The 24,687-nt window shown below is 46.3% G+C and overlaps 1 protein-coding gene across 1 annotated transcript in view; it reads right to left on the reverse strand.

Moving 5' to 3' along the window:
* The window catches only part of LOC119925582 (dynamin binding protein), a 183,880-nt gene that overhangs the window by 95,632 nt on the left and 63,561 nt on the right, over positions 1–24,687 (reverse strand). Inside the window, exons 2-3 of the mRNA XM_038743898.1 lie at positions 3,776–3,931; positions 186–308 (exon numbers count right to left, since the gene is read on the reverse strand). Of these exons, the coding sequence (XP_038599826.1) occupies positions 186–308; positions 3,776–3,920 (268 nt within the window). The 5' untranslated portion in view covers positions 3,921–3,931. The remainder of the gene's footprint in view (positions 1–185; positions 309–3,775; positions 3,932–24,687) is intronic.

A 24,687-nucleotide genomic window follows, 5' to 3' on the forward strand; every position in this document is an offset into this window, starting at 1 on the left:
CGAGTGCTTAGGACACAGTATGTGTTTAACAAATACCATTTCTAAATACCATTTTTCTCATCCTAAGGCTGAGGTGGGCGCTTGCAACCTTGCCAGGTGTCACGCTGGGGACCACCAAGTTGGGAAAGATGCCCGTGATCACGACTCGGATAGCCATGTGGCTTCAGAACGGATCATCAGATTACCTCTTTGGAGGGAGAGGCTTCCTGGGTCCTGGGAAGTAAAATCACAGGTGCAGACGAACAGCCTCTCTCCCTGTTTCAGGCCGGGTATGGTCACAAGTTCCACGAAGCTGCTGGGGAACTGGCCTGGAAAGAGAAGCCAACATTGCTCAGACTCTGTGGCACACAGTGGCACTGCCTTACCCGAGACTGCGTGTTTACCTGGCCTTGCAGGGGCAATAACTCTTGCCCTCCCTCTGCCCCTCCGCCAACCTAGCTCTCTTCCTCCCTTCAAGGCCCTGCTGAGAGCTCACCTCCTCCAGGAGGCCTTCCCAGACTGAGCCCCTTCCTTCCTCTCCCCCTCGTCCCCCTCTCCATCCCCCCATCTTACCTCCCTTCCTTCCCCACAGCACCTGTATATATGTATATATGTTTGTACATATTTTTCACTCTATTTATTTATTTAATTTATTTCTACATATCTATTCTATTTTATTTTGTTAGTATGTTTGGTTTTGTTCTCTGTCTCCCCCTTTTAGACTGTGAGCCCACTGTTGGGTAGGGACTGTCTCTATGTGTTGCCAATTTGTACTTCCCAAGCGCTTAGTACAGTGCTCTGCACATAGTAAGCGCTCAATAAATACGATTGATGATGATGATGATAACTGCATGCCCACAGAGAAGGCACAGTGCCCACCTCTCCAGAGATCGCAATTGAGTTTGGCCTGACAGGCTGACTGAAACAACGATAAAAACTGCAAAAACATGAATAAGTTGAGGCAAGAAAATAATATTTCCTCCACCTGAGAAGCAGCGTAAGGGCTGTGATGGGATGGAGAAGGTACAGAAAAGTAGCCTCCTGCCTCTCCGATGAAACCCAAAGGATGAAATGAAAGCCCTCCTTTCCTCTTCTCCCACTCCCTTCTATGTCAACCTGATTTGCTCCCTTTTGTCATCCCCCATCCCAGCCTCACAGCATGTACATACATATCTGTAATTTATTTATTTATATTAACGTCCGTCTTCCCTTACAGACTGTAGGCTTGTTGTGGGCAGGGAATGTGTCTTGTTTATTGTTATATTGTACTCTCCCAATCACTTAGTACTGTGCTCTGCACACAGTAAGCATTTAAAAATATGATTGACTGACTGACTGAAAGGAGTATGGAGCAGGTAGAATCAATCAATTATATTTATTCAGCACTTACTGTGTGCAGACTACTGTTCTAAGTGCTTGGGAGAGTACGATATAACACAGTTGGTAGACGTGTTTCCTGCCCACAACGAGCTCACGGTCTAGAGAGGGAGACAGACATTATTATAAATAAATTACGGATATGGACATAAGTGCTGTGGGGTGAATGAGGGTGAAAATCCAAGCACAAGGGCGACACGGAAGGGAAGGGAGACGAGGAAATGAGGGCTTAGGAAAGGCCTCTTGGAAGCAGCGTGGCTCAGTAGATAGAGCACGGGCTTGGGAGTCAGAGGTCATGGGTTCAAATCCCGGCTCCACCAATTTTCAGCAGTGTGGCTCTGGGCAAGTCACTTAACTTCTTCTACACTGTGAGCCCACTGTTGGGTAGGGACTGTCTCTATATGTTGCCAACTTGTACTTCCCAAGCACTTAGTACAGTGCTCTGCACACAGTAAGTGCTCAATAAATACGATTGATTGATTGATTGATTGATTAACTTCTCTGGGCCTCAGCGACCTCATCTGTAAAATGGGGACACTGTGAGCCCCACGTGGGACAACCCAATCACTTGTATCCTCCCCAGCGCTTAGAACAGTGCTTTACACATAGTAAGCACTTAACAAATGCCATTATTATAAGCGCTTAGTACAGTGCTCTGCACACAGTAAGTGCTCAATAAATATGATTGAATGAATGAATGAATGGAAGGGATGTGCTTTTAATAAGGCTTTGAAGGTAGGGAGAGCGATCGTCTGTTGGATACGAAGAGAAAGAGCATTCCAGGCCAGAGGCAGGACGTGGATACTGACGTCCCCAAGGATTAATGTAGGAATGGAAAAAAGGGAGAAGGAATGTGAGAAAGGGATTGAAATGGTAAAAAAGTTGGAGGTGGTTAAAAAGTTGCACGCTCTGGGCATGTTACTCCCCTCCTCAAAAATCTCCAGTGGCTACCACTCAACCTACGCATCAGGCAGAAACTCCTCACCCGGTTCAAGGCTGTCCATCCCCTCGCCCCCTCCAACCTCACCTCCCTTCTCTCCTTCTCCAGCCCAGCCCGCACCCTCCGCTCCTCTGCCGCTAATCTCCTCACCGTTAGGCCTCGTTCTCGCCTGTCCCGCCGTCGACCCCCAGCCCACGTCCTCCCCCTGGCCTGGAATGGCCTCCCTCCACACATCCGCCAAGCTAGCTCTCTTCCTCCCTTCAAAGCCCTACTGAGAGCTCACCTCCTCCAGGAGGCCTTCCCACACTGAGCCCCCTCCTTCCTCTCCCCCCTCCTCCCCCTCCCCATCCCCCCCTGCCTTACCTCCTTCCCCTCCCCACAGCACCTGTATATATGTATACATGTTTGTACGTATTTATTACTCTATTTATTTATTTTATTTGTACATATTTATTCTATTTATTTTATTTTGTTAATATGTTTTGTTTTGTTCTCTGTCTCCCCCTTCTAGACTGTGAGCCCACTTTTGGGTAGGGACCGTCTCTATATGTTGCCAACTTGTACTTCCCAAGCGCTTAGTACAGTGCTCTGCACACAGTAAGTGCTCAATAAATACGAGTGAATGAATGAATGAAGGTGGGGCCTGAGGGGGAAGGGGCAGTAGATGACCATGACTAGTATCTGAAGTAGGTGGCAGAAGTGGATGCTATGGGTTTCAAAGGAAGGGAAGGAGAAGGATGAGGGAGGTGGAATGATGCAAAACCACAAAGCAGAACCAGTCTGCTCTGGACCACAGACTGTAGTCCCTCTAGACTGTCAGTATGTTGTGGGCAGGGAATGTGTTTATTATTTATTGTCTGTTTATTGTTGTACTATATTCCCCCAAGGGCTTCGTACAGTGCTCCACACACAGTAAGTGCTCAATAAATACAACTGAATGAATGAATGAATGAATGAACGAACCAGAGGGCTCCATCCCCTCTACTTCAACCTCAGTTGCTCCCTGGACAGAAGCCAGACCAGGCAGGGGGTTTTATGTTTTAGAGAAGCAGCGTGGCTCAGTGGAAAGAGCCCGGGCTTGGGAGTCAGAGGTCATGGGTTCTAATCCCAGCTCCGCCACATGTCTGCTGTGTGACCTTGGGCAAGTCACTTAACTTCTCTGAGCCTCAGTTCCCTCATCGGGAAAATGGGGATTAAGACTGTGAGCCCCACGTGGGACAACCTGATCACCTTATATCCCACCCAGCGCTTAGAACGGTGCTTCGCACATAGTAAGCACTTAACAAATACACAGTCTTCTAGACTGTGAGCCCACTGTTGGGTAGGGACCGTCTCTATATGTTGCCAACTTGTACTTCCCAAGCACTTAGTACAGTGCTCTGCACACAGTAAGCACCCAATAAATACGACTGAATGAATGAACAAATGCCATCATCATCATTATTATTATGTCTGGAGCAGGAGTGGTGGCCATCTCACCTGTAACATCCTCTTTCTTTCCCAGGAGCCAAAACTCATCCACAACGGCCAGCACCTCGATGACGTCCCCGACAAAGAGGGGCAGCTCCTCGGAGACACTAGGGCAGAAGTCAAAGACGGCTCGTACCACCGAGCCAGCCTCCATGGCTCAGGTACCTGCAAGGAAAACAGACAGTCGTTTTGGAAGATCTGGGACAAGATCTTACCTATTCTGTTGGCCCCAAAGTTCTGGCATTAGCAGTGATTCGACTGGCGAAACGGCGAGGCTTTGTGGAAAAAGTCAGGGCTGTTTGACCGTCACTTAATTTCTCTGATCCTCAGTCCCCTCCTCTGTAAAATGGGATTAAGACTGTGAGCCCTATGCGGGACGGGTACCTGATTAATCTGTATCACCCCAGCACTTAGTACAGTTCCTGGCACATAGTAAGCGCTTAGCAAATATCATTAAAAAACAGACTCAGCACTGAATACCATGAAACCCAGTTAGAAATGAAAATGCCCGATAAAGACAACTCAGTATTTTTATTCCCAATAAGTACTATCTGGCAGTCAGTCAGTCAGTGGTATTTATTGAGCACTTACTATGAGCAGAGCACTGTACTAAGCGATTGGGAAAGTATGAAAATCACTGCAAGTCATTTTATAATTATTACCCAAGGGAGTTATTCCAGCGTAGCAGATTCGAGATAATAATTAACATTCTCTCTTCCTCTGATTACAGCTTTCCATATACATAATATAGTTTGTTTTGTTTTGTTGTCTGTCTCCCCCTTCTAGACTGTGAGCCCATTGTTGGGTAGGGACCGTCTCTATATGTTGCCAACTTGTACTTCCCAAGTACTTAGTACAGTGCTCTGCACACCGAAAGCGCTCAATAAATACGATTGAATGAACATACAAACATTCTGCAGGGAGTATTATGCTAAACACCTCACTATCGCATGTAAGGGGGAGGAGCGAAATCTCCCCCCAAATCAGCAAGTAACAATGCTGATAAAAATGTAAAATAATACCTGCAACAATAGTACTGCACTATTTTTTCTACACCTACCTAAGGCTACTAAGATCAGGTTCATTATCTTTGTTGGTAGGGGTATTACGAAGTGAAAATTTTGAGGCCAGGTCAATGTTTTTTATGAACGAATCTGCGGTGCTAAAGTCAAGTAGTAAAATTCTGGAATCGATGCAATGATTTTGTGTGTCAGAGTAGGAGACGCTGATGAGAATCCGGTACAAATATTTGAAATAAAATATTGAACAGCCTTGGAAATAAGTCACTGGCTTACCCTTAGGGCACTTGGTATTCACCCCGCCCTCGGCATTTATGTACATATCTGTACATAATCTGTAATTTATTTATATTAATAACTCTCTCCCCCTCTAGGCTGTGAGCCCATTGTGGGCAGGAAATGTGGCTACCAACTCTGTTATATTGTACTCTCCCAAGTGCTCAGTACAGTGCTCTGCACAAAGTAAGCACTCATAAATATTGGTGATGATGATGACATTCATTCATTCATTCATTCATTCAATCGCATTTATTGAGCGCTTACTGTGTGCGGAGCACTGTACTAAGCGCTTGGGAAGTACAAGTTGGCAACATATTCATTCATTCATTCAATCATATTTATTGAGCGCTTACTGTGTGCAGAGCACTGTGCTAAGCACTTGGGAAGTACAAGTTGGCAACATATAGAGATGGTCCCTACCCAACAGTGGGCTCACAGTCTAGTAGGGGGAGACAGAAAACAAAACAAAACATATTAACACAATAAAATAAATAGAATAAATATGTACAAGTAAAATAAAGAGTAATAAATATGTAGAAACATATATACATATATACAGGTGCAGTGGGGAGGGGAAGGAGGTAAGGTGAGGGGGAGGAGGGGGCTCAATGTGGGATAAAGAGGTGAGAGAGAGGTGAAAGATGAGAGAAGAGAGATGAGAGATAGAGAGCAGAGAGATGGAGAGAGACAAAGGGAAGAGAGAGATGAAACAGAAGAGAGAAGAGAGACACAGAGAGAGGAAAGATGGAGGGGGAAGAGACTGTGAGCCCACTGTTGGGTAGGGACTGTCTCTATATGTTGCCAACTTGTACTTCCCAAGCACTTAGTACAGTGCTGTGCACACAGTAAGCGCTCAATAAATACAATTGATTGATTGATTGATTGATGAAGAGGTAACAGAGAGGTGAAAGATGGGAGAAGAGATGAGAGATGGCAGGCAGAGAGATGAAGAGAGACAAAGGGGAGAGAGAGATGAAACAGAGAAGAGAGATGGAGAGAGACAGAGAGATGAAAGATAGTGAGCAGAAAGATGGAGAGAGACAAGGGTGAGAGATGAAACAGAAGAGAGAAGATTCATTCATTCATTCAATGGTATTTATTGAGCGCTTACTGTGTGCTGAGCACTGTACTAAGCACTTGGGAAGTACAAGTTGGCAACATATAGAGAAGGTCCCTACCCAACAGTGGGCTCACAGGAGTCACCTGCTCTACCAGAGACAGAGACAGAGACAGAGGGCCATACTACCAGTGCACCTCCACGGGAGGACAGACTGGTAATAAAACTGCATTGGTTGGATAATTGTTAATTATTTTCAAGTATGCATGCATACACATAAACACACACACACACACACACACACACACACACAGAGGCAGCCTTCCTCTTTTTTGACCACTTCTCTACTCATTCGCACCTTCCATCCGAAGAGGAAAAAGAAACAAAACATAACAGTCAAGGAACCCGGCTGCTATTGTCAATTGGGGAAGCAGCGTGGCTCAGTGGAGAGAGCCCGGGCTTTGGAGTCGGAGGTCATGGGTTCAAATCCACTTGTCAGCTGGGTGACTTTGGGCGAGTCACTTCACTTCTCTGGGCCTCAGTTCCCTCATCTGTAAAATGGGGATTAAGGCTGTGAGCCCCCCGTGGGACAGCCTGATCGCCTTGTAAACTCCCCAGCGCTTAGAACGGTGCTTTGCACGTAGTAAGCGCTTAATAAATGCCATCATTATTATTATTATTATTACTAAATGGGCATCCTTGACCCAGAAAGTTGTTCTTGTTGTTTGGAAAAGGCTGCAGGGATATTGCCTGGTCACCAGAGGGGACCAAACAGACGGTCTGTGGAATCCTGCAGGAGTTTACGAAAATAAATAGTCCTCTGGGGCTGGGACAGGAAGACCCACGGTTTTGATCTAGACAGGTTTGGCCAGCCTCCCGGCCCTCCGGGTTGGGTGGTGGGGAAGGGCGGGAGAAGGGGTGGTGGGAGAGAGACAGGGGCCAAGCTCTGCCCCGACCAAACTGGAAATGCTCAGTGCCAAACGGGAAATGTCTGAATACTCGTCTCTGGTCAACCTCCCTCACCCTGGAATACCCTTTGCCCTCTCTGGCTTTCCAGTCCCTTCCTGTTAGGCCTCCAGCACATCTGATTTGATGGCCCCAGACTGGCTTTGGCAGGAGCTGGTTACTGCATTAGGCAGGACCAGACCCCAGATGTCCGTCGTCATCATCGATCGTATTTATTGAGCGCTTACTGTGTGCAGAGCGCTGTACTCAGCGCTTGGGAAGTACAAATTGGCAACATATAGAGACGGTCCCTACCCAACAGTGGGCTCACAGTCTAAAAGGGGGAGACGGAGAACAAAACCAAACATACTAACAAAATAAAATAAATAGAATAGATACGTGCAAGTCAGGTAAGCTTCTCTCTCACTCCGCTTTTCAGATGAGGACTAAGATGAATACTCTATTTATTTATTTATTTTATTTGCACATATTTATTCTATTGATTTTATTTTGTTAAGATGTTTTGTTTTGTTCTCTGTCTCCCCCTTCTAGACTGTGAGCCCACTGTTGGGTAAGGACCGTCTCTATATGTTGCCAACTTGTACTTCCCAAGTGCTTAGTACAGTGCTCTGCACACAGTAAGTGCTCAATAAATATGATTGAATGAATGAATAATAATATGTGGGAATTCCACCTCAGCACACTGTAAAATTGGCCCTTCAAGGCCAGTCCTGGGAGATGAATATGGATTTTTTCACGACAAAAACTATGTAGTTGTGGGCCTGGAGACTGGAGGAGTAAAATCTGGCCCAAGAGAGGGTGGCGATACGATCCCAGTCCTTCCCGGAGAAGCCAGGCTTCGCAGCAAAGGTTGGCTCTAGGTCTCCAACTGGACATTCAGTGGGCCTGATCTCATCATCATCATCAATCATATTTATTGAGCGCTTACTATGTGCAGAGCACTGTACTAAGCGCTTGGGAAGTACAAATTGGCAACATATAGAGACAGTCCCTACCCAACAGTGGGCTCACAGTCTAAAAGGGGGAGACACTTCACTCATCACTTCCACAGGCCCAGAGATGCTCTTTCTGTAGCTCCACAGGCCTGAAAACTCAAGGGGGGCACTGAATGGCTACTCTCTGTTTAGGTTGGATATTTATGATCTCACTGAACCTCATTCCATCCCAACTGAGCGCCGAAGACTACAGGGTCTGACCCAATATTTAACAGGGTCGGTGATGCTGTGATGGTAGAACCGACGGATTAGTGAGAGATGGAACATTTGGGCTGAATGAGAGAGGTGAGTTGAGGACAATGCCGAGGTTATGGGCTAAATAAAGAGATGTGTGTATATGAGGGCTGAGGAAAGGATTAAATTGGTGGCTGTTGAGTTGACACGTTTGGGGAGCTGGGAATGAGTCGGGGAAGGTTTCCTGATGGAGGTGGCATTTTCGGAGGTCTTTAAAAATGGGGACAGCAGTGATCTCACAGATTTGGGGCTGGGAGAAGGAGTTCCATGCTGAGGGAATGATGGGAGCAGGTGGACAAAGGTGGAGGAATCGAGAGCGAGGTACAGAAGAAGCAGTCACAGACCGTGCCTGATATGATCTAACTATGTACAGAACTCTACAGCAGAGGTGGGAGGGCAGCAGGTTGGAAAACTGCTCAATAATGTGCAAAGTGGAGTGGAGAGGGCATATGTCTAAGTACCTCACTAGCCACCTTGGAGACAGAGAAAAATAATAAAACTGTGGTATTTGTTAAATGTTTATGTGCCAAGCACTATATAGTGTACTAGAAAGCAGTGTAGCCAAGTGGAGAGAGCATGAGCCTGGGAGTAAGAAGGACCTGGGTTCTAATCTCAGATCTCCCAATTGCTTACTGTGTGACCCTGAACAAGTCACTTGCCTTCTTTGTGCTTCAGTCTCCTCAACTGTCAATTGGGAATGCCTGTTTTCCCTCCTACAAAGACGGTGTGCCCCATGCACACCAGGGACTGTGTCTGACCTAATTACCTTGTAATAATAATAATAATAATGATGGCATTTATTAAGCACTTACTATGTGCAAAGCGCTGTTCTAAGCGCTGGGGAGGTTACAAGGTGATCAGGTTGTCCCACGGAGGCTCACAGTCTTAATCCCCATTTTAAGCAGCGTGAGAAGCATGAGAAGCAGCGTGGCTCGGTGGAAAGAGCCCGGGCTTTGAAGTCAGACATCATGGGTTCGAATCCCGCTCTGCCAAATGTCTGCTGTGTGACCTTGGGCAAGTCACTTTACTTCTCTGTGCCTCAGTTACCTCATCTGGAAAATGGGGATTAAGACTGTGAGCCCCACGTGGGACAACCTGATCACCTTGTATTCTCCCCAGTGCATAGAACAGTGCTCTGCACAGAGTAAGCGCTTAACAAATGTCATCATTACTTTACAGATGAGGTAACTGAGGCACAGAGAAGTGAAGTGACTTGCCCAAAGTCACCCAGCTGACAAGTGGCGGAGCCGGGATTTGAACCCATGACCTCTGACTCCTAAGCCCGTGCTCTTTCCACTGAGCCACGCTGCTTCTCATACTACCCCAGCGCTTAGAACAGTGTTTGACACATAGTAAGCACTTAACAAATACCATTAAATAACCTGATGGGGTAGATGCAAGTCACACACAGTCTCTGTCCCACACAGGGCTCACAATCTAAGTAGGTGGGAGAACAGGTATTTACTCCCCATTTTACAGATGAGGAAACTAAGGCATGGGGAAGTTACGTGACTTGACCAAAGTTCCACAGCAGGAAGGGTGCAGTGTCGGGATTTGAATCCTGGTCCCGCCTCCCAGGGCCCGGGTTCTTTCTCACCAGGCCTCACTACTTCTCGACTAGACTCCAGAGGGAATCTGACTCAATACTGACCTTCCACCCTGTTGGAATGAGTGAACTATCCCTCATGAACACACCCCGGAGGGTGGGTCAAGTTACAAAATAGCTCTTTTCGTTTGTAAAATACACATGAAGGGCTTCACTTGTAGACAGAAATTCTTGGCTCCGAGTGTCTGAGAAGGGTCAGAAACCTGGGTCTTGATGTTGTTTGTTTTACTTTTATAAGCAGAATCATGGAAAGTCATTCCCCGGGCCTGGAATGCCCTCCCTCTGCCCATCCGCCAAGCTAGCTCTCTTCCTCCCTTCAAGGCCCTGCTGAGAGCTCACCTCCTCCAGGAGGCCTTCCCAGACTGAGCCCCTTCCTTCCTCTCCCCCTCGTCCCCGTCTCCATCCCCCCATCTTACCTCCCTCCCTTCCCCACAGCACCTGTATATACGTATATATGTTTGTACATATTTTTTTACTCTAATTATTTATTTATTTAATTTATTTGTACATATCTATTCTATTTATTTTATTTTGTTAGTATGTTTGGTTTTGTTCTCTGTCTCCCCCTTTCAGACTGTGAGCCCACTGTTGGGTAGGGACTGTCTCTATATGTTGCCAATTTGTACTTCCCAAGCGCTTAGTACAGTGCTCTGCACATAGTAAGCGCTCAATAAATACGATTGATGATGATGATGACTCCTGTCTGCTTTCCCTGATACAAAAAGCTGACTGTCATGGTTCAGCTGAGCACGTGCGAAGGACGTAAAGGGAACCCTTCACAAAATACCAACTGTGTTAGACTGTACTCTCCCAAGCGCATAGTACAGTGCGCTGCACACAGTAAGCATTCAATAAATCATCATCATCATCATCAATCGTATTTATTGAGCGCTTACTGTGTGCAGAGCACTGTACTAAGCGCTTGGAAAGGACAAGTTGGCAACATATAGAGACAGTCCCTACCCAACAGTGGGCTCACAGTCTAAAATAATAAATAGCACTGAATGGTTGCTTGATCCTAAACACGAGCAAAGGACCAGGATTGAACTTCTCCATCCCGGGGGGAAGGGGACTGGCTTTACGATTTAGAAAGAGAAAGGTGAGGCAGAAAGGAGATTCAACGAATCATACAATAATGGCATTTATTGAGCATTTACTCTGTTCACTATAGTCATTCATTCACTCATTCGTATTTATTCATCAACAGTGCTCTGCACATAGTAAGCGCTCAATAAATACGATTGATGATGATGATTTATTATGTGGTTACTTTATGCAGAGCACTGCACTAAGTGCTTGGGTGTATAAAATATAACAATAAACAGATATTCGATGCCCACAACAAGCTTACAGTCTAGGTGGGGAGATGGACATTAATATAAATAAATGAATTACAGATATGTACATAAATGCCGTGGGGCTGGGAGGGGGGATGAATAAAGGGAACAGGTAAGGGTGATAGAAGGGAGTGGGAAAAGAGGAAAGGAAGGCTTAGTCAGGGAAGGCCTCTTGGAGGAGATGGGCCTTCAATAAGGCTTGGAAGTGAGGGAGAATTGTCTGTCACATGTGGGGACGGAGGGCGTTCCAGGCCAGAGGCAGGATGTGGGCGAGAGGTCAGAGTTGAGATAGAAGAGATCAAGGTACAATCAATCAATCAATTGTATTTATTGAGCACTTATTGTGCGCAGAGCACTGTACTAAGCGCTTGGGAAGTACAAGTCGGCAACACATAGAGACAGTCCCTACCCAACAGCGGGCTCACAGTCTAGAAGGGGGAGACAGACAACAAAACCAAACATACTAACAAAATAAAATAAATAGAATAGATATGTACAAGTAAGATAAATAGAGTAATAAATATGTTTACTTAATAATAATGGCATTTATTAAGCACTTACTATGTGCAAAGCACTGTTCTAAGCGCTGGGGAGGTTACAAGGTGATCAGGTTGTCCCACAGGGGACTCACAGTCTTAATCCCCACTTTCCAGATGAGGGAACTGAGGCCCAGAGAAGTGAAGTGACTTGCCCAAAGTCCCACAGCTGACAAGTGGCGGAGCCGGGATTTGAACCCATGACCTCTGACTCCAAAGCCCAGGCTCCTTCCACTGAGCCACGCTGCTTCTATACTTGTTTTGATATGCATATATCTATAATTCTATTTATTCATATCGAAGCTAGTGATGCCTGCTTGCTTGTTTAGATGTCTGTCTTCCCCCTTCTAGACTGTGAGCCCACTGTGGGCAGGGATTGTCTCTATTGCTGAACTGTACTTTCCAAGCGCTTAGTACAGTGCTCTGCACAAAGTAAGCGCTCAACAAATATGATTGAAAGAAAGTGGGAAAGTTAGCAGTACAGGAGCCAAGTGTGCTGGCTGGGATGTAGTAGGAGAGTAGCGAGGTGAGAAGCAGCGTGGCTCAGTGGAAAGAGCTCAGGCTTTGGAATCAGGGGTCATGGGTTCGAATCCCTGCTCTGCCAATTGTCAGCTGTGTGACTTTGGGCGAGTCACTTCACTTCTCTGTGCCACAGTTCCCTCATCTGTAAAATGGGGATTAAGACTGTGTGCTCCCCGTGGGACAACCTGATCTCCTTGTAACCTCCCCAGCGCTTAGAACACTGCTTTGCACATAGTAAGCACTTAATAAATGCCATCATTATTATTATTATTAAGATAGGAGGGGGCAAGGTGATTGAGGGCTACTAAGCACTTGGATGAATACAACACAACAGAGTTGGTAGATGCAATCCCTGAAAAACTCCTAGCCATTGGCTTTAAAGTACTTCACCATCTCTCCCCCTTCTACCTCACCTCGCTACTCTCCTTATTTGTACTGATGTCTGTCTCCCCCACTCTAGACTGGACGCTGGTTGTGGGTAGGGAATGTGTCTGTTTACTGTTTGCGCTGTACTCTCCCAAGCGCTTAGTACACAGAAGCAGCATGGCCTAGTAGAGCCCAGGTCTGAGAGTCGGAAGGTCATGGGCTCTAATTCTGGCTCCGCCACTGGTCTGTTGTGTGATCTTGGGCAATTTAGTTCACTTCTCTGTGCCTCAGTGACCTCATCTGTAAAATAGGGATTGACTGCATCCACCCCAGCGTTTAGAATAATAATGATGGCAGTGCTTACTATGTGCAAAGCACTGTTCTAAGCGCTGGGGAGGATACGAGGTCATCAGGTTGTCCCACGGGGGGCTCACAGTCCCCATTTTACAGATGAGGTAACTGAGGCAGAGAGAAGTTAAGTGACTTGCCCAGAGTCACACAGCTGATAATTGGCAGAGCCGGGATTTGAACCCACGACCTCTGACCCCATGACCTGTATATATGTATATACCTGTATATATGTTTGTACATATTTATTACTCTATTTATTTTACTCGTACATATCTATTCTATTTATTTTATTTTGTTAATATGTTTGGTTTTGTTCTCTGTCTCCCGCTTCTAGACTGTGAGCCCACTGTTGGGTAGGGACTGTCTCTATATGTTGCCAACTTGTACTTCCCAAGTGCTTAGTACAGTGCTCTGCACACAGTAAGCGCTCAATAAATACAATTGATTGATTGGTTGATTGACTCCAAAGCCCGTGCTCTTTCCACTGAGCCACAATGCTTCTGCTGTTTAGAATGGTGTCTGGCACAAAGTGCTTAAAAAATACCACAATAATAATAATAATAATAATTATTATTATTATTACAGTGCTCCACACAAATTAAGCACTTAATCAATCAATCAATCATATTTATTGAGCACTTACTGTGTGCAGAGCACTGTACTAAGCGCTTGGGAAGTCCAAGTTGGCAACATATAGAGACAGTCCCTACCCAACAGTGGGCTCACAGTCTAAAAGGGGGAGACAGAGAACAAAACCAAACATACTAACAAAATAAAATAAATAGAATAGATATGTACAAGTAAAATAAATAAATAGAGTAATAAATATGTACAAACATATATACATATATAAATGTGATTGAATGAATGAAGAAGGAACTTAAAAGCCACTGAATGAAGCCGCCCCAATTTCTACTGCGCAGTCATACTGGTCTCAGGCACAGTGTGCTGTCTGTGGGACCCCCCCAAGGACAAAGGCCTCTGGGCAGGCCCCACCCTCTGGGACATTCACATTCTCACGGGGACAAACCTTTTGAGGGTCAGGTGGGAGTCCCCCCGCTTCTGAGAGTCATGTCCCCCTTTTGAGGGTCTATTCCTACCCACCTTCCCATCCTTCATCCTACCCAAGAAGAGTTTCCATTCCTGGAACTCCACCTCGACACGCCAGCCTTCCGCACCTCCCACTCCGTGGCCCCGGTCTCTGTTCCCGGACTGCAGGATAATAATAATATTAATAGTAATAATTATAATGGTATTTATTACGCTCTTACTATGTGCCAGGCACTGTACTAAGCGCTGGGGTGGAAACAAGCAAATCAGGTTGGACGCAGACCCTGTCCCACATGGGGCTCATAGTCTCAATCCCCATTTTACAAATGAGGGAACTGAGGATAGAGACTTCAATCTCAGCAGACCAGGGCTGGGACGGAGAATTGGGCACAGACTAGTTTTAGGCAAACTGTATGCAAACAACACTCCATTATTTTGATGGTACCTGTTAAGCGCTTACTATGTGTCAAGCACTGATCTTAGTGCTGGGGTAGATACAAACTAATCCGGTTGGACACAGACCCTGTCCCACCTGGGGCTCACAGTCTCAATCCCCATTTTAAAGATGAGGTCGCTGAGGCTCAGAAAAGTGAAGTGACTTTCCCACGGTCCCACAGCAAACAAGTGGCGGAGCCGGGATTAGAATCCATGTCTTTCTGACTCCCAAGCCTGTGCTCTATCAACCACGCCATACTGCTTCTCAAGGAAGCATTAATCAATCGATGGGATTTTTTGAGAGTCTAACCTTTTATTCATTCATTCATTCGCATTTATTGAGCACTTACTGTGCGCAGAGCACCGTACTAAGCACTTGGGAAGTACAAGTCGGCAACATACAGAAACACCCAGAGTCTAAGCTACCAAAGCTGCGTGTAGAAGCAGTGTGTCCTAGTCGATAGAAAACGGGCTTGAGAGTCAGGAGGACCTGGTTCTAATCCTGGCTCCACCCCTTGTCTGCTGTGTGACCTTGGGCAAGTCATTTAACTTCTCTGTGCCTGTTACCTCATCTGTAAAATGGGGATTAAGACTGTGAGCCCCATGTAGGACAGGGACTGGGTCCAACCTGATTAGCTTGCATTTATCCCAGTGCTTAGGACAGTGAAAATGAAGCTGGCAAAGTATACTGTTACCTTCGTGGCCTGAAAGACTTACTGTATTTTCCCAAAGTGCCAGAATTCCTTCCACTGGTTTAGTGCAAACAAGCGTTTGTGTTACTGCACTGGAGTATGGAAGGTATGTGCCACATTGAGTTTGGTGGGGGGCTGCAGGGACCCTCAACCAATTCCTTCCTCTTGGCCAGGGAACATTTTGTCCTCCAATTCCCAAGGTTTTCTGAGTTCCCTTTAGACAGCACCCAGAACTGAGTTGTTACTTTGGAATACAATGGGAAGAGTGGAGGGATCAGGTTAGTGGTTTCAAGACCCCCTTTTAGACTGTGAGCCCACTGTTGGGTAGGGACTGTCTCTATATGTTGCCAATTTGTACTTCCCAAGCGCTTAGTACAGAGCTCTGCACATAGTAAGCGCTCAATAAATACGATTGATGATGATGATGACCCTCCCTCACCCCCTTAATTGCTGTTCAGGATACTAAGAAGTGACCCATTTTAAGTGCCTGGATATCATCCCCTTCTGCTAAAGTCCAGGATGATATCATGCGCTAGGAACCCCTGCTAAAAGCCCCAAATAATAATAATAATAATAATGATAGTATTTGTTAAGTGCTTACTATGTGCCAAGCACTGTCCTAAGCACTGGGGTAGATATGAGGTAATGAGGTTGGACACAGTCCCCGTCTCACACGGGGCTCACGGTTTTAATCTTCATATTACAGATAAGGGAACTGAGGCACAGAGAAGTTAAGTGACCTGCCCATAGGGAGCCCTAAGGGTGGAGGGCTGAAATAATAATAACAATAATAATAATAATAATAATAATGGTAGCATTTATTAAGCGCTTACTATGTGCAAGGCACTGTTCTAAGCGCTGGGGAGGTTACAAGGTGATCAGGTGGTCCCTCGGGGGGCTCACAGTCTTAATGCCCATTTTAAAGATGAGGTCACTGAGGGCCAGAGAAGTTAAGTGACTTGCCCAAAGTCACACAGCTGACAGTTTGGCAGAGCCGGGATTTGAACCCATGACCTCTGACTCCAAAGCCCGGGCTCTTTCCACTGAGCCATGGCCTGGGACTCTGTCCACACCCTGCACAAACACACATACACACACACACTCACACCCCTACTCAGAAGATCATGAACTATGAATTCCTGCTAAAGTCCAGAGAGACCACAGACTATGAACTGCTAGAATCCAGAAATAGACCGCGCACTCCGAACTTCCACTAAAATCCAGAAAGAGACGTCATACTAAGAACTTCTGCTAAAATCCACGAAGAGACCGCAAACTGTGAACCTCCGCTGAAATCCAGGAAGGGGGTCGTGTACTATAAACTTTTGCCTAAACCGGGGGTTTCAAACAGGACTGCCAAATCAATAATCCCAGCAGCTGCTCTCTGAACAAAGGTTTTAGCGGGTGCAAAATGAGGATCCAGATAAAATCCCGGGAGAGAATCCAAGACGACTCTCGAACAGGTCTGGAAGGGAAGGAGCAGAACCGGTTTATCGCAACGCACCTGCTGGGCAGCAGGCTAGAGGCCCCGGCTCCCTGGGAAGGGCATGGACTTTGGAGTAAGGGGTCATGGGTTCGAATCCTGGCCCCGCCACAGGTCTGCTGAGTGACCTGGGTAGGGACCGTCTCTATATGTTGCCAACTTGTACTTCCCAAGCGCATAGTACAGTGCTCTGCACACAGTAAGTGCTCAATAAATACGATTGATTGATTCTCTGAGCCTCAGTTACCTCATCTGTAAAATGGGGATTAAGACTGTGAGCCCCATGTGGGACAACCTGATCACCTTGTATTCCCCCATGCTTAGAACAGTGCTTTGCACATAGTAAGCGCTTAACAAATGTCATCATTATTATGATGATGATGACCTCTCAACCTTGTGGGGAAAACCTGGTGACAGACTGACGTCTCACAAGATGTGAGACAGAAAATGGCAGATCCTTAAGTTGCCATCTCTCCTGTCTCGGGAAATGCATCATCGATCTTTCCCCCAATCCTGACCCCCAATGTGGGACTGGTGGGAACCACGAAGCTCTGTGTTTGGCAGCAATGGCCTCCCCACTGTCAAAATCTTATCAAAATCACATCTCCAAGAGGTCTTCCCCCACTAAGCCCTCATTTCCTCTTCTCCCACTTCCTTTTACTTTCCCCTTGCACTTGGATTTGCATTCTTTATTGACTCCACCCTCAGCCCCACGGCACACATGTCCCTATCCGTAACTATTTATTTCTATTAATGTTTGTCTCCCCCTTTAGATTATAAGCTCCTTGTGGGCAGAGAATGTGTCTACCGACTCTGTATATTGTTCTCTCCCAAGCACTTAGTACAGTGCTCTGCACACAGTAAGTGCTCAATAAATACCATTGATTTACTGACTGAACAAAGTGCTTGATGTTTTCAGCTGCAGGAGGCCCCCCCTCACCTTCAAAACTATTAATAACAATAATAATAATGATGGCATTTGTTAAGCATTACTAGGTGCACAGCACTGTTCTAAGCACTGCGGAGGATACAAGGTGATCAGGTTGTCCCACGTGGGGCTCACGGTCTGAATCCCCATTTTACAGATGAGGTAGCTGAGGCACAGAGAAGTTAAGTGACTTGCCCAAAGTCACACAGCTGACAATTTCTAGACTGTGAGCCCGCCGTTGGGTAGGGACCGTCTCTATATGTTGCCCACTTATACTTCCCAAGCGCTTACTACAATGCTCTGCACACAGTAAGCGCTCAATAAATACGATTGAATGAATGAATTGGCAGAGCCGAGATTTGAACCCACGACCTCTGACTCCCAAGCCTGGGCACTTTCCACTGAGCCACACTGCTTCTCTAATCACATCTCCAAGGGTCCCTCCCCAAGTCCTTATTTCCTCTACTCCCACTCCCTTTTACATCTCCCTTGTTCTTGAATTTTTGCCCTTTACTGACCCCTCCCTCAGCAGCAGCCGCAGAAGGAAAATAATAATAATTATGGTAATTCTTCAGGACTTACTACGTGCCAAGCATTGTTCTAAACACGAGGGTAGATACAAGCTTATCAGGTTGGACCCAATGCCTATCCCACAAGGGGCTCACACCCTTAATCCCCATTTTACTGATGAGGTAACTGAGGCCCAGAGAGGTGAAGTGGCCTGCCCTATGTCACACAGCAGACATGTGGCGGAGTCAGGATTAGAACCCAGGTCCTTCCCAGGCCCATGCTCTATCAACTAAGCCATGCAGAAACCACGTGCGGTTGTCGGCTGCCTCGAACCCCTGGTTCTCCTGCTCCTAGAAACTTGGGGCTCCTCCCTGGACCACCAGAGCAGGAAGGACCTCCTGCTGTCACTTCTGACAATATGCTGCCGATCTGTACTTCCCAAGCGCTTAGCACAGTGCTCTGCACACAGTAGGTGCTCAATAAATACGATTGAATGAATGAATGAATGAACCTCCACCTCCCTCTGCGGTTAGGGCTCGATCCCGCTTCAAGCATCCCTGCCAGGGGGAGCGTTCTGCTACTGGATAGACCTCAGGCCTGGAAGTCAGAAGGACCTGGGTTCTAATCCTGGACTCTGCCACCTGTCTGCTGTGTGACCTTGGGCAAGTCACTTCACTTCTCTGGGCCTCAGAACCCTCATCTGTAAAATGGGGATTAAGACTGTGAGCCCCGTGTGGGACAGGGAGTGTGTCCAATCTAATTACCTTGTGTCTACCCCAGCGCTTAGAACAGTGCTTGACACATAGTAAGTGCTTAAGAAATACCATCATCAACATCACCACTAATGTACAGGAGCGAACACACTTGGGCCGGGGCAAGTATGCATGTGTCTGGCTCAGTGGGCACATAGCCCACTGTTGGGTAGGGACTGTCTCTATATGTTGCCAATTTGTACTTCCCAAGCGCTTAGTACAGTGCTCTGCACATAGTAAGCGCTCAATAAATACGATTGATGATGATGGAAGTTTAGCTGAGTACACACGTGAGCATCTGAGTGAACATTTCTCCCTGTCTTCTTTTCCTGCCCTTTCCTCTTCTCTTTTCCCCCAACCTCTTGGACCACTGAGCCCGAATCAACAGTATTTATTGAGCATTTACTGTGGGTACGGCACTGTACTAAACACTTGGAAAAGTTCAATACAATAGAGATGGCAGACACAATCCTTACCCACAAGGAACCTACACATCTGTTGGGCTTCTTCCCCCATGTCTTACTTTGAGCTCCAGAAAATACCATCAATTAAACAAACCTAAAAGAGCTTGGTTTGGGCAGTACAGTATGCCAGCGGGGACATCTTTATTCATTTATTCAAACATTTATTGAGCGCTTACTGTGTACAGAGCACTGTATTAAGCGCTCTCCCCCTTCTAGACTGTTCTCCCCCTTCTAGACTGTGAGCCCGTTGTCGGGTAGGGACCGCCTCTATATGTTGCTGATTTGTACTTCCCAAGAGCTCAGTACAGTGCTCTGCACACAGTGAGCACTCAATAAATACGATTAAATGAATGAATACAATTCGGCAATGAAGAGGGACAATTCCGTCCCACAGTGACTTTGCGGGGCCTTTCTGGGCATTGAGGGAAGGACTAGGGAAGGCAGTCCCTAGGTGGATGGGATTGGTTGTGGGAGCAGGCCTGGAGTTTGAGGCTGCACTTAGCCGGAAGCCCTGCCCACCCCCATATTTTAGACTGTGAGCCCACTGCTGGGTAGGGACTATCTCTATATGTTGCCAATTTGTACTTCCCGAGCACTTAGTACAGTGCACATAGTAAGCGCTCAATAAATACGATTGGCCTGTCCCGCCATCGACCCCCGGCCCACGTCATCCCCCCGGGCCTGGAATGCCCTCCCTCTGCCCATCCGCCAAGCTAGCTCTCTTCCTCCCTTCAAGGCCCTGCTGAGAGCTCACCTCCTCCAGGAGGCCTTCCCAGACTGAGCCCCTTCCTTCCTCTCCCCCTCGTCCCCCTCTCCATCCCCCGCATCTTACCTCCTTCCCTTCCCCACAGCACCTGTATATATGTACATATGTTTGTACATATTTTTACTCTATTTATTTATTTATTTATTTTATTTGTACATATCTATTCTATTTATTTTATTTTGTTAGTATGTTTGGTTTTGTTCTCTGTCTCCCCCTTTTAGACTGTGAGCCCACTGTTGGGTAGGGACTGTCTTTATATGTTGCCAATTTGTACTTCCCAAGCGCTTAGTACAGTGCTCTGCACATAGTAAGCGCTCAATAAATACGATTGATGATGATGATGATGATGATGACATTCCCTCCGTCCAACCCCCATCTCTCTCGGCTCCAGGAAAAGAGAGACCTTCCAACGCATCATGTAAATTCATGGACCGCCGACGCATCCAATGAGACACTCATCCTATACAAATATAAATGACTACTCACTTCAAACTCCTACAAAAGCCCTGGCTGAGGAGACGCTAACACACTAGGCTCTTTTTGTTCCTCGCCCAGTTCAGCATCACCCCCTGATGCCTTGAGTCTCCCAACCCAGCTTAGCTCCTTTCACCAGTGATGCCCTCCTGCCCTTCATCAAGGCTCCCTGAACCCAGATCCCCCTGCATTTTTTAATGGCATTTGTTAAATGCTTATTACGTGCTAGGCACTGTACTATGCGATGGAGCATCATCATCATCATCATCAATCGTATTTATTGAGAGCTTACTATGTGCAGAGCACTGTACTAAGCTCTTGGGAAGTACAAGTTGGCAACATATAGAGACCAACAGTGGGCTCACAGTCTAAAAGGGGGAGACAGAGAACAAAACCAAACATACTAACAAAATAAAATAAATAGAATAGATATGTACAAGTAAAATAAATAAATAAATAGAGTAACAAATATGTACAAACATATATACATATATACAGGTGCTGTGGGGAAGGGAAGGAGGTAAGATGGGGGGATGGAGAGGGGGATAAGGGGGAGAGGAAGGAAGGGGCCCAGTCTGGGAAGGCCTCCTGGAGGAGGTGAGCTCTCAGTAGGGCCTTGAAGGAGCAGACACAAGCTAATCAGGTTGGACACACATCACAGTCTTAATCCCCACTTATGGATGAGGAAACAGGCACAGAGAAGTTCAGTGACCTGCTCAGGACCATATAGTAGTGATGGAGCTGGGATTAGAACTCAGGTCCCTGAGGGCCTCGGGCCAAAGGGGCCCGGCTGCCCGGGGAGGCCGCGGGGGAGCCCGCAGGTTGAGGCCCTCTCTCCCCCTCGGGTGGCACCAGACGGGCCCGGAGAAGTGGGAGGAGGGCCCGTCGAGCCTTCCCCTCGTTGCTGAGAAGCAGCGTGGCTCAGTGGAAAGAGCGCGGGCTTTGGAGTCAGAGGTCATGGGTTCAAATCCAGGCTCCGCCAACTGTCAGCTGGGTGAATTTGGGCAAGGCACTTCTCTGTGCCTCAGTTCCCTCATCTGTAAAATGGGGATGAAAACTGTGAGCCCCCCGCGGGACAACCTGATCACCTCGTAACCTCCCCAGCGCTTAGAACAGTGCTTTGCACATAGTATGCACTTAACAAATACGATTATTATTATTATTATTCACTACAACATGTGGCCTCTCAGAACCCCACTCCCCTTTCTCAGCCTAGCAGCAATCACTCAGTCAGTTGTCACCACCCACCCTCTCGCAGCCCCTACCCCACTTTTTAGCCCACCAAACCATAACTTCTAGACTGCGAGCCCGTTGTTGGGTAGGGACCATCTCTGTATGTTGCCAACTTGTACTTCCCAAGCGCTTAGTACAGTGCTCTGCACACAGTAAGTGCTCAATAAATGCGATCAAAAAATGAATGAATGAACTTAGCCCCAAACTGCTCTCCCCTGCAGTGGCCCAAGGATAGAAAGGGAAACTCTAAACTTGCTAAGGGCAGGGAATGTGTCTGCTAATTCTGCTGCACTGTTCTCTCCCAAGCACTTAGTACAGTGCCCTCCCCTAGTACATAGTCAATAAATACTACTGATTGATTGACTGATTGAAAGACAGGCTAACAGCTTTTAGGCATTTAGAGAAGCAGCATGGCATAGAGGATAGGGCTCGGGCCTGGGAATCAGAAGGTCATGGATTCTAATCCTGGCTCCACCACTTGCCCGCAAGACTTTAGGCAAGTCACTTCATTTCTCTGGGCCTCAGTTGCCTCATCTGTAAAATGGGGATTGAGACTGTGAGCCCCACGTGGGACAGGGACTGTGTCCAACCTGATTTGCTTGTACCCACCCCAGAGCTTAGTACAGTGCCTGGCACAGTGTGGCTCAGTGGAAAGAACACGGGCTTTGGAGTCAGAGGTCATGCTACATATCTGCTGTGTGACCTTGGGCAAGTCACTTAACTTCCTTTGGATCCCGTACCTTACAAGCATTTGATTACCTTGTAACCTCCCCAGAGCTTAGAACAGTGCTTTGCACATAGTAAGTGCTTAATAAATGCCATATTATTATTATTATTAACTTCTCTGAGCCTCAGTTACCTCATCTGTAAAAATGGGGATTAAGACTGTGAGCCCCACGTGGGACAACTTGATCACACTGTATCCCCCACCAGTGCTTAGAACAGTGCTTTGCACATAGTAAGCGCTTAACAAATGCCATCATTATTATTATTAAGTGCTTAACAAGTACCATTATTATTATTATTAGTCCTCCAATGAGCTAAACAAAAAACACAAAAACGGCCAAATCCCGCCCCAGCCACGACGGGGCACTTATTACCAGGGAATGTCATCGTCATGTAAAAATTATTTTCCATTAAAGCTGATCCAGATCACTTCATACACTTTTAAAGTCCCCACCCCAAATTTCACCCATCCCACCCTCAGCATCGTTCCAAGGAGATCTGGTCTTCATTAATAACATCACCAGCCCCAACACCATCTCATCCTTGCTCAGCAGTTTTCTTTAAATGCTTTGCAAAAATTCCAGTGGCTTCACAACCCACTGTAATTATAATAAATAATAATTGTGGTATTTGTTAGTGCTTAGTATGCGCCAAGCACAGTTCTAAATGCTAAGATAGATACAATAAGATCAGACACAGTCCCTGTCCCATAACGGGATCAAAGTCTGCGTAGGAGGGATAACAAGTATTTAATCCTTGTTTTATAGATGAAAAAATGAGGAACAGAGAAATGTCTTTCCCAAGGTCACAGAGTGGGCAGGCAGTGGAGTTGGATTTAATAATAATAATAATAATAATAATAATAATAATAATAGCATTTATTAAGCGCTTACTATGTGCAAAGCACTGTTCTAAGCGCTGGGGAGTTTACATGGTGATCAGGTTGTCCCATGGGGGGCTCACTGTCTTAATCCCCATTTTACAGATGAGGGAATTGAGGCCCAGAGAAGTGAAGTGACTTGCCCAAAGTCACACAGCTGACAATTGGCAGAGCCGGGATTTGAACCCATGAACTCTGACTCCAAAAGCACTGTTCTAAGCGCTGGGGGGATACAAGGTGATCAGGTTGTCCCACGTGGGGCTCACAGTCTTCATCCCCATTTTACAGATGAGGTAACTGAGGACCAGAGAAGTTAAGTGACTTGCCCAAAACCACACAGCTGACAATTGCCAGCTTGTACTTCCCAAGCGCTTAGATCAGTACTCTGTGCACAGTAAGCGCTCAATAAATACGATTGAATGAATGAATGAATGAATTTACTTTACTTGTACATATTTATTCTATTTTATTTGGTTTATAAGTTTTGTTTTGTTGTCTGTCTCCCCCTTCTAGACTGTGAGCCCTCTGTTGGGTAGGGACCGTCTCTACGTGTTGCCAACTTGTACTTCCCAAGCGCTTAGTGCAGTGCTCTGCACACCATAAGCGCTCAATAAATACGACTGAATGAATGAATTGGCGGAGCCAGGATTAGAACCCAGGTTCTCTGACTCCCAAACCCAATCTTTCTTTCCCCAAGGTGACACTGCTTCTCCACTACGACACAAGGTAAGAGCTGATGATATGGAGAAACCACGTCCCTGAGGAGTCAAATACTTTACCCAAATCTACCCCGGCTTGTATCTACCCCAGTGCTTAGTAGAGTGGTTGGCACCTAGTGAGCGCTTAACAAATACCATTTAAAACAAAAAATGGTAATTATAATAAATAATAATTGTGGTATTTGTTTAGTGCTTAGTATGCACCAAGCACAGTTCTAAATGCTAAGATAGATACAATAAGATCAGACACAGTCCCTGTCCCATAACGGGATCAAAGTCTGCATAGGAGGGATAACAAGTATTTAATCCTCATTTTATAGATGAAAAAATGAGGAACAGAGAAATGCCTTTCCCAAGGTCACAGAGCGGGCAGGCAGTGGAGTTGAATTTAATAATAATAGTAATAATGGCATTTATTAAGTGCTTACTATGTACAAAGCACTGTTCTAAGTGCTGGGGGGATACAAGGTCACCAGGTTGTCCCACGTGGGGCTCAGTCTTCATCCCCATTTTACAGATGAGGTAACTGAGGCCCAGAGAA

This window comes from Tachyglossus aculeatus, chromosome 3, assembly GCF_015852505.1.
Source record: "Tachyglossus aculeatus isolate mTacAcu1 chromosome 3, mTacAcu1.pri, whole genome shotgun sequence".
Lineage (NCBI taxonomy): Eukaryota > Metazoa > Chordata > Mammalia > Monotremata > Tachyglossidae > Tachyglossus > Tachyglossus aculeatus.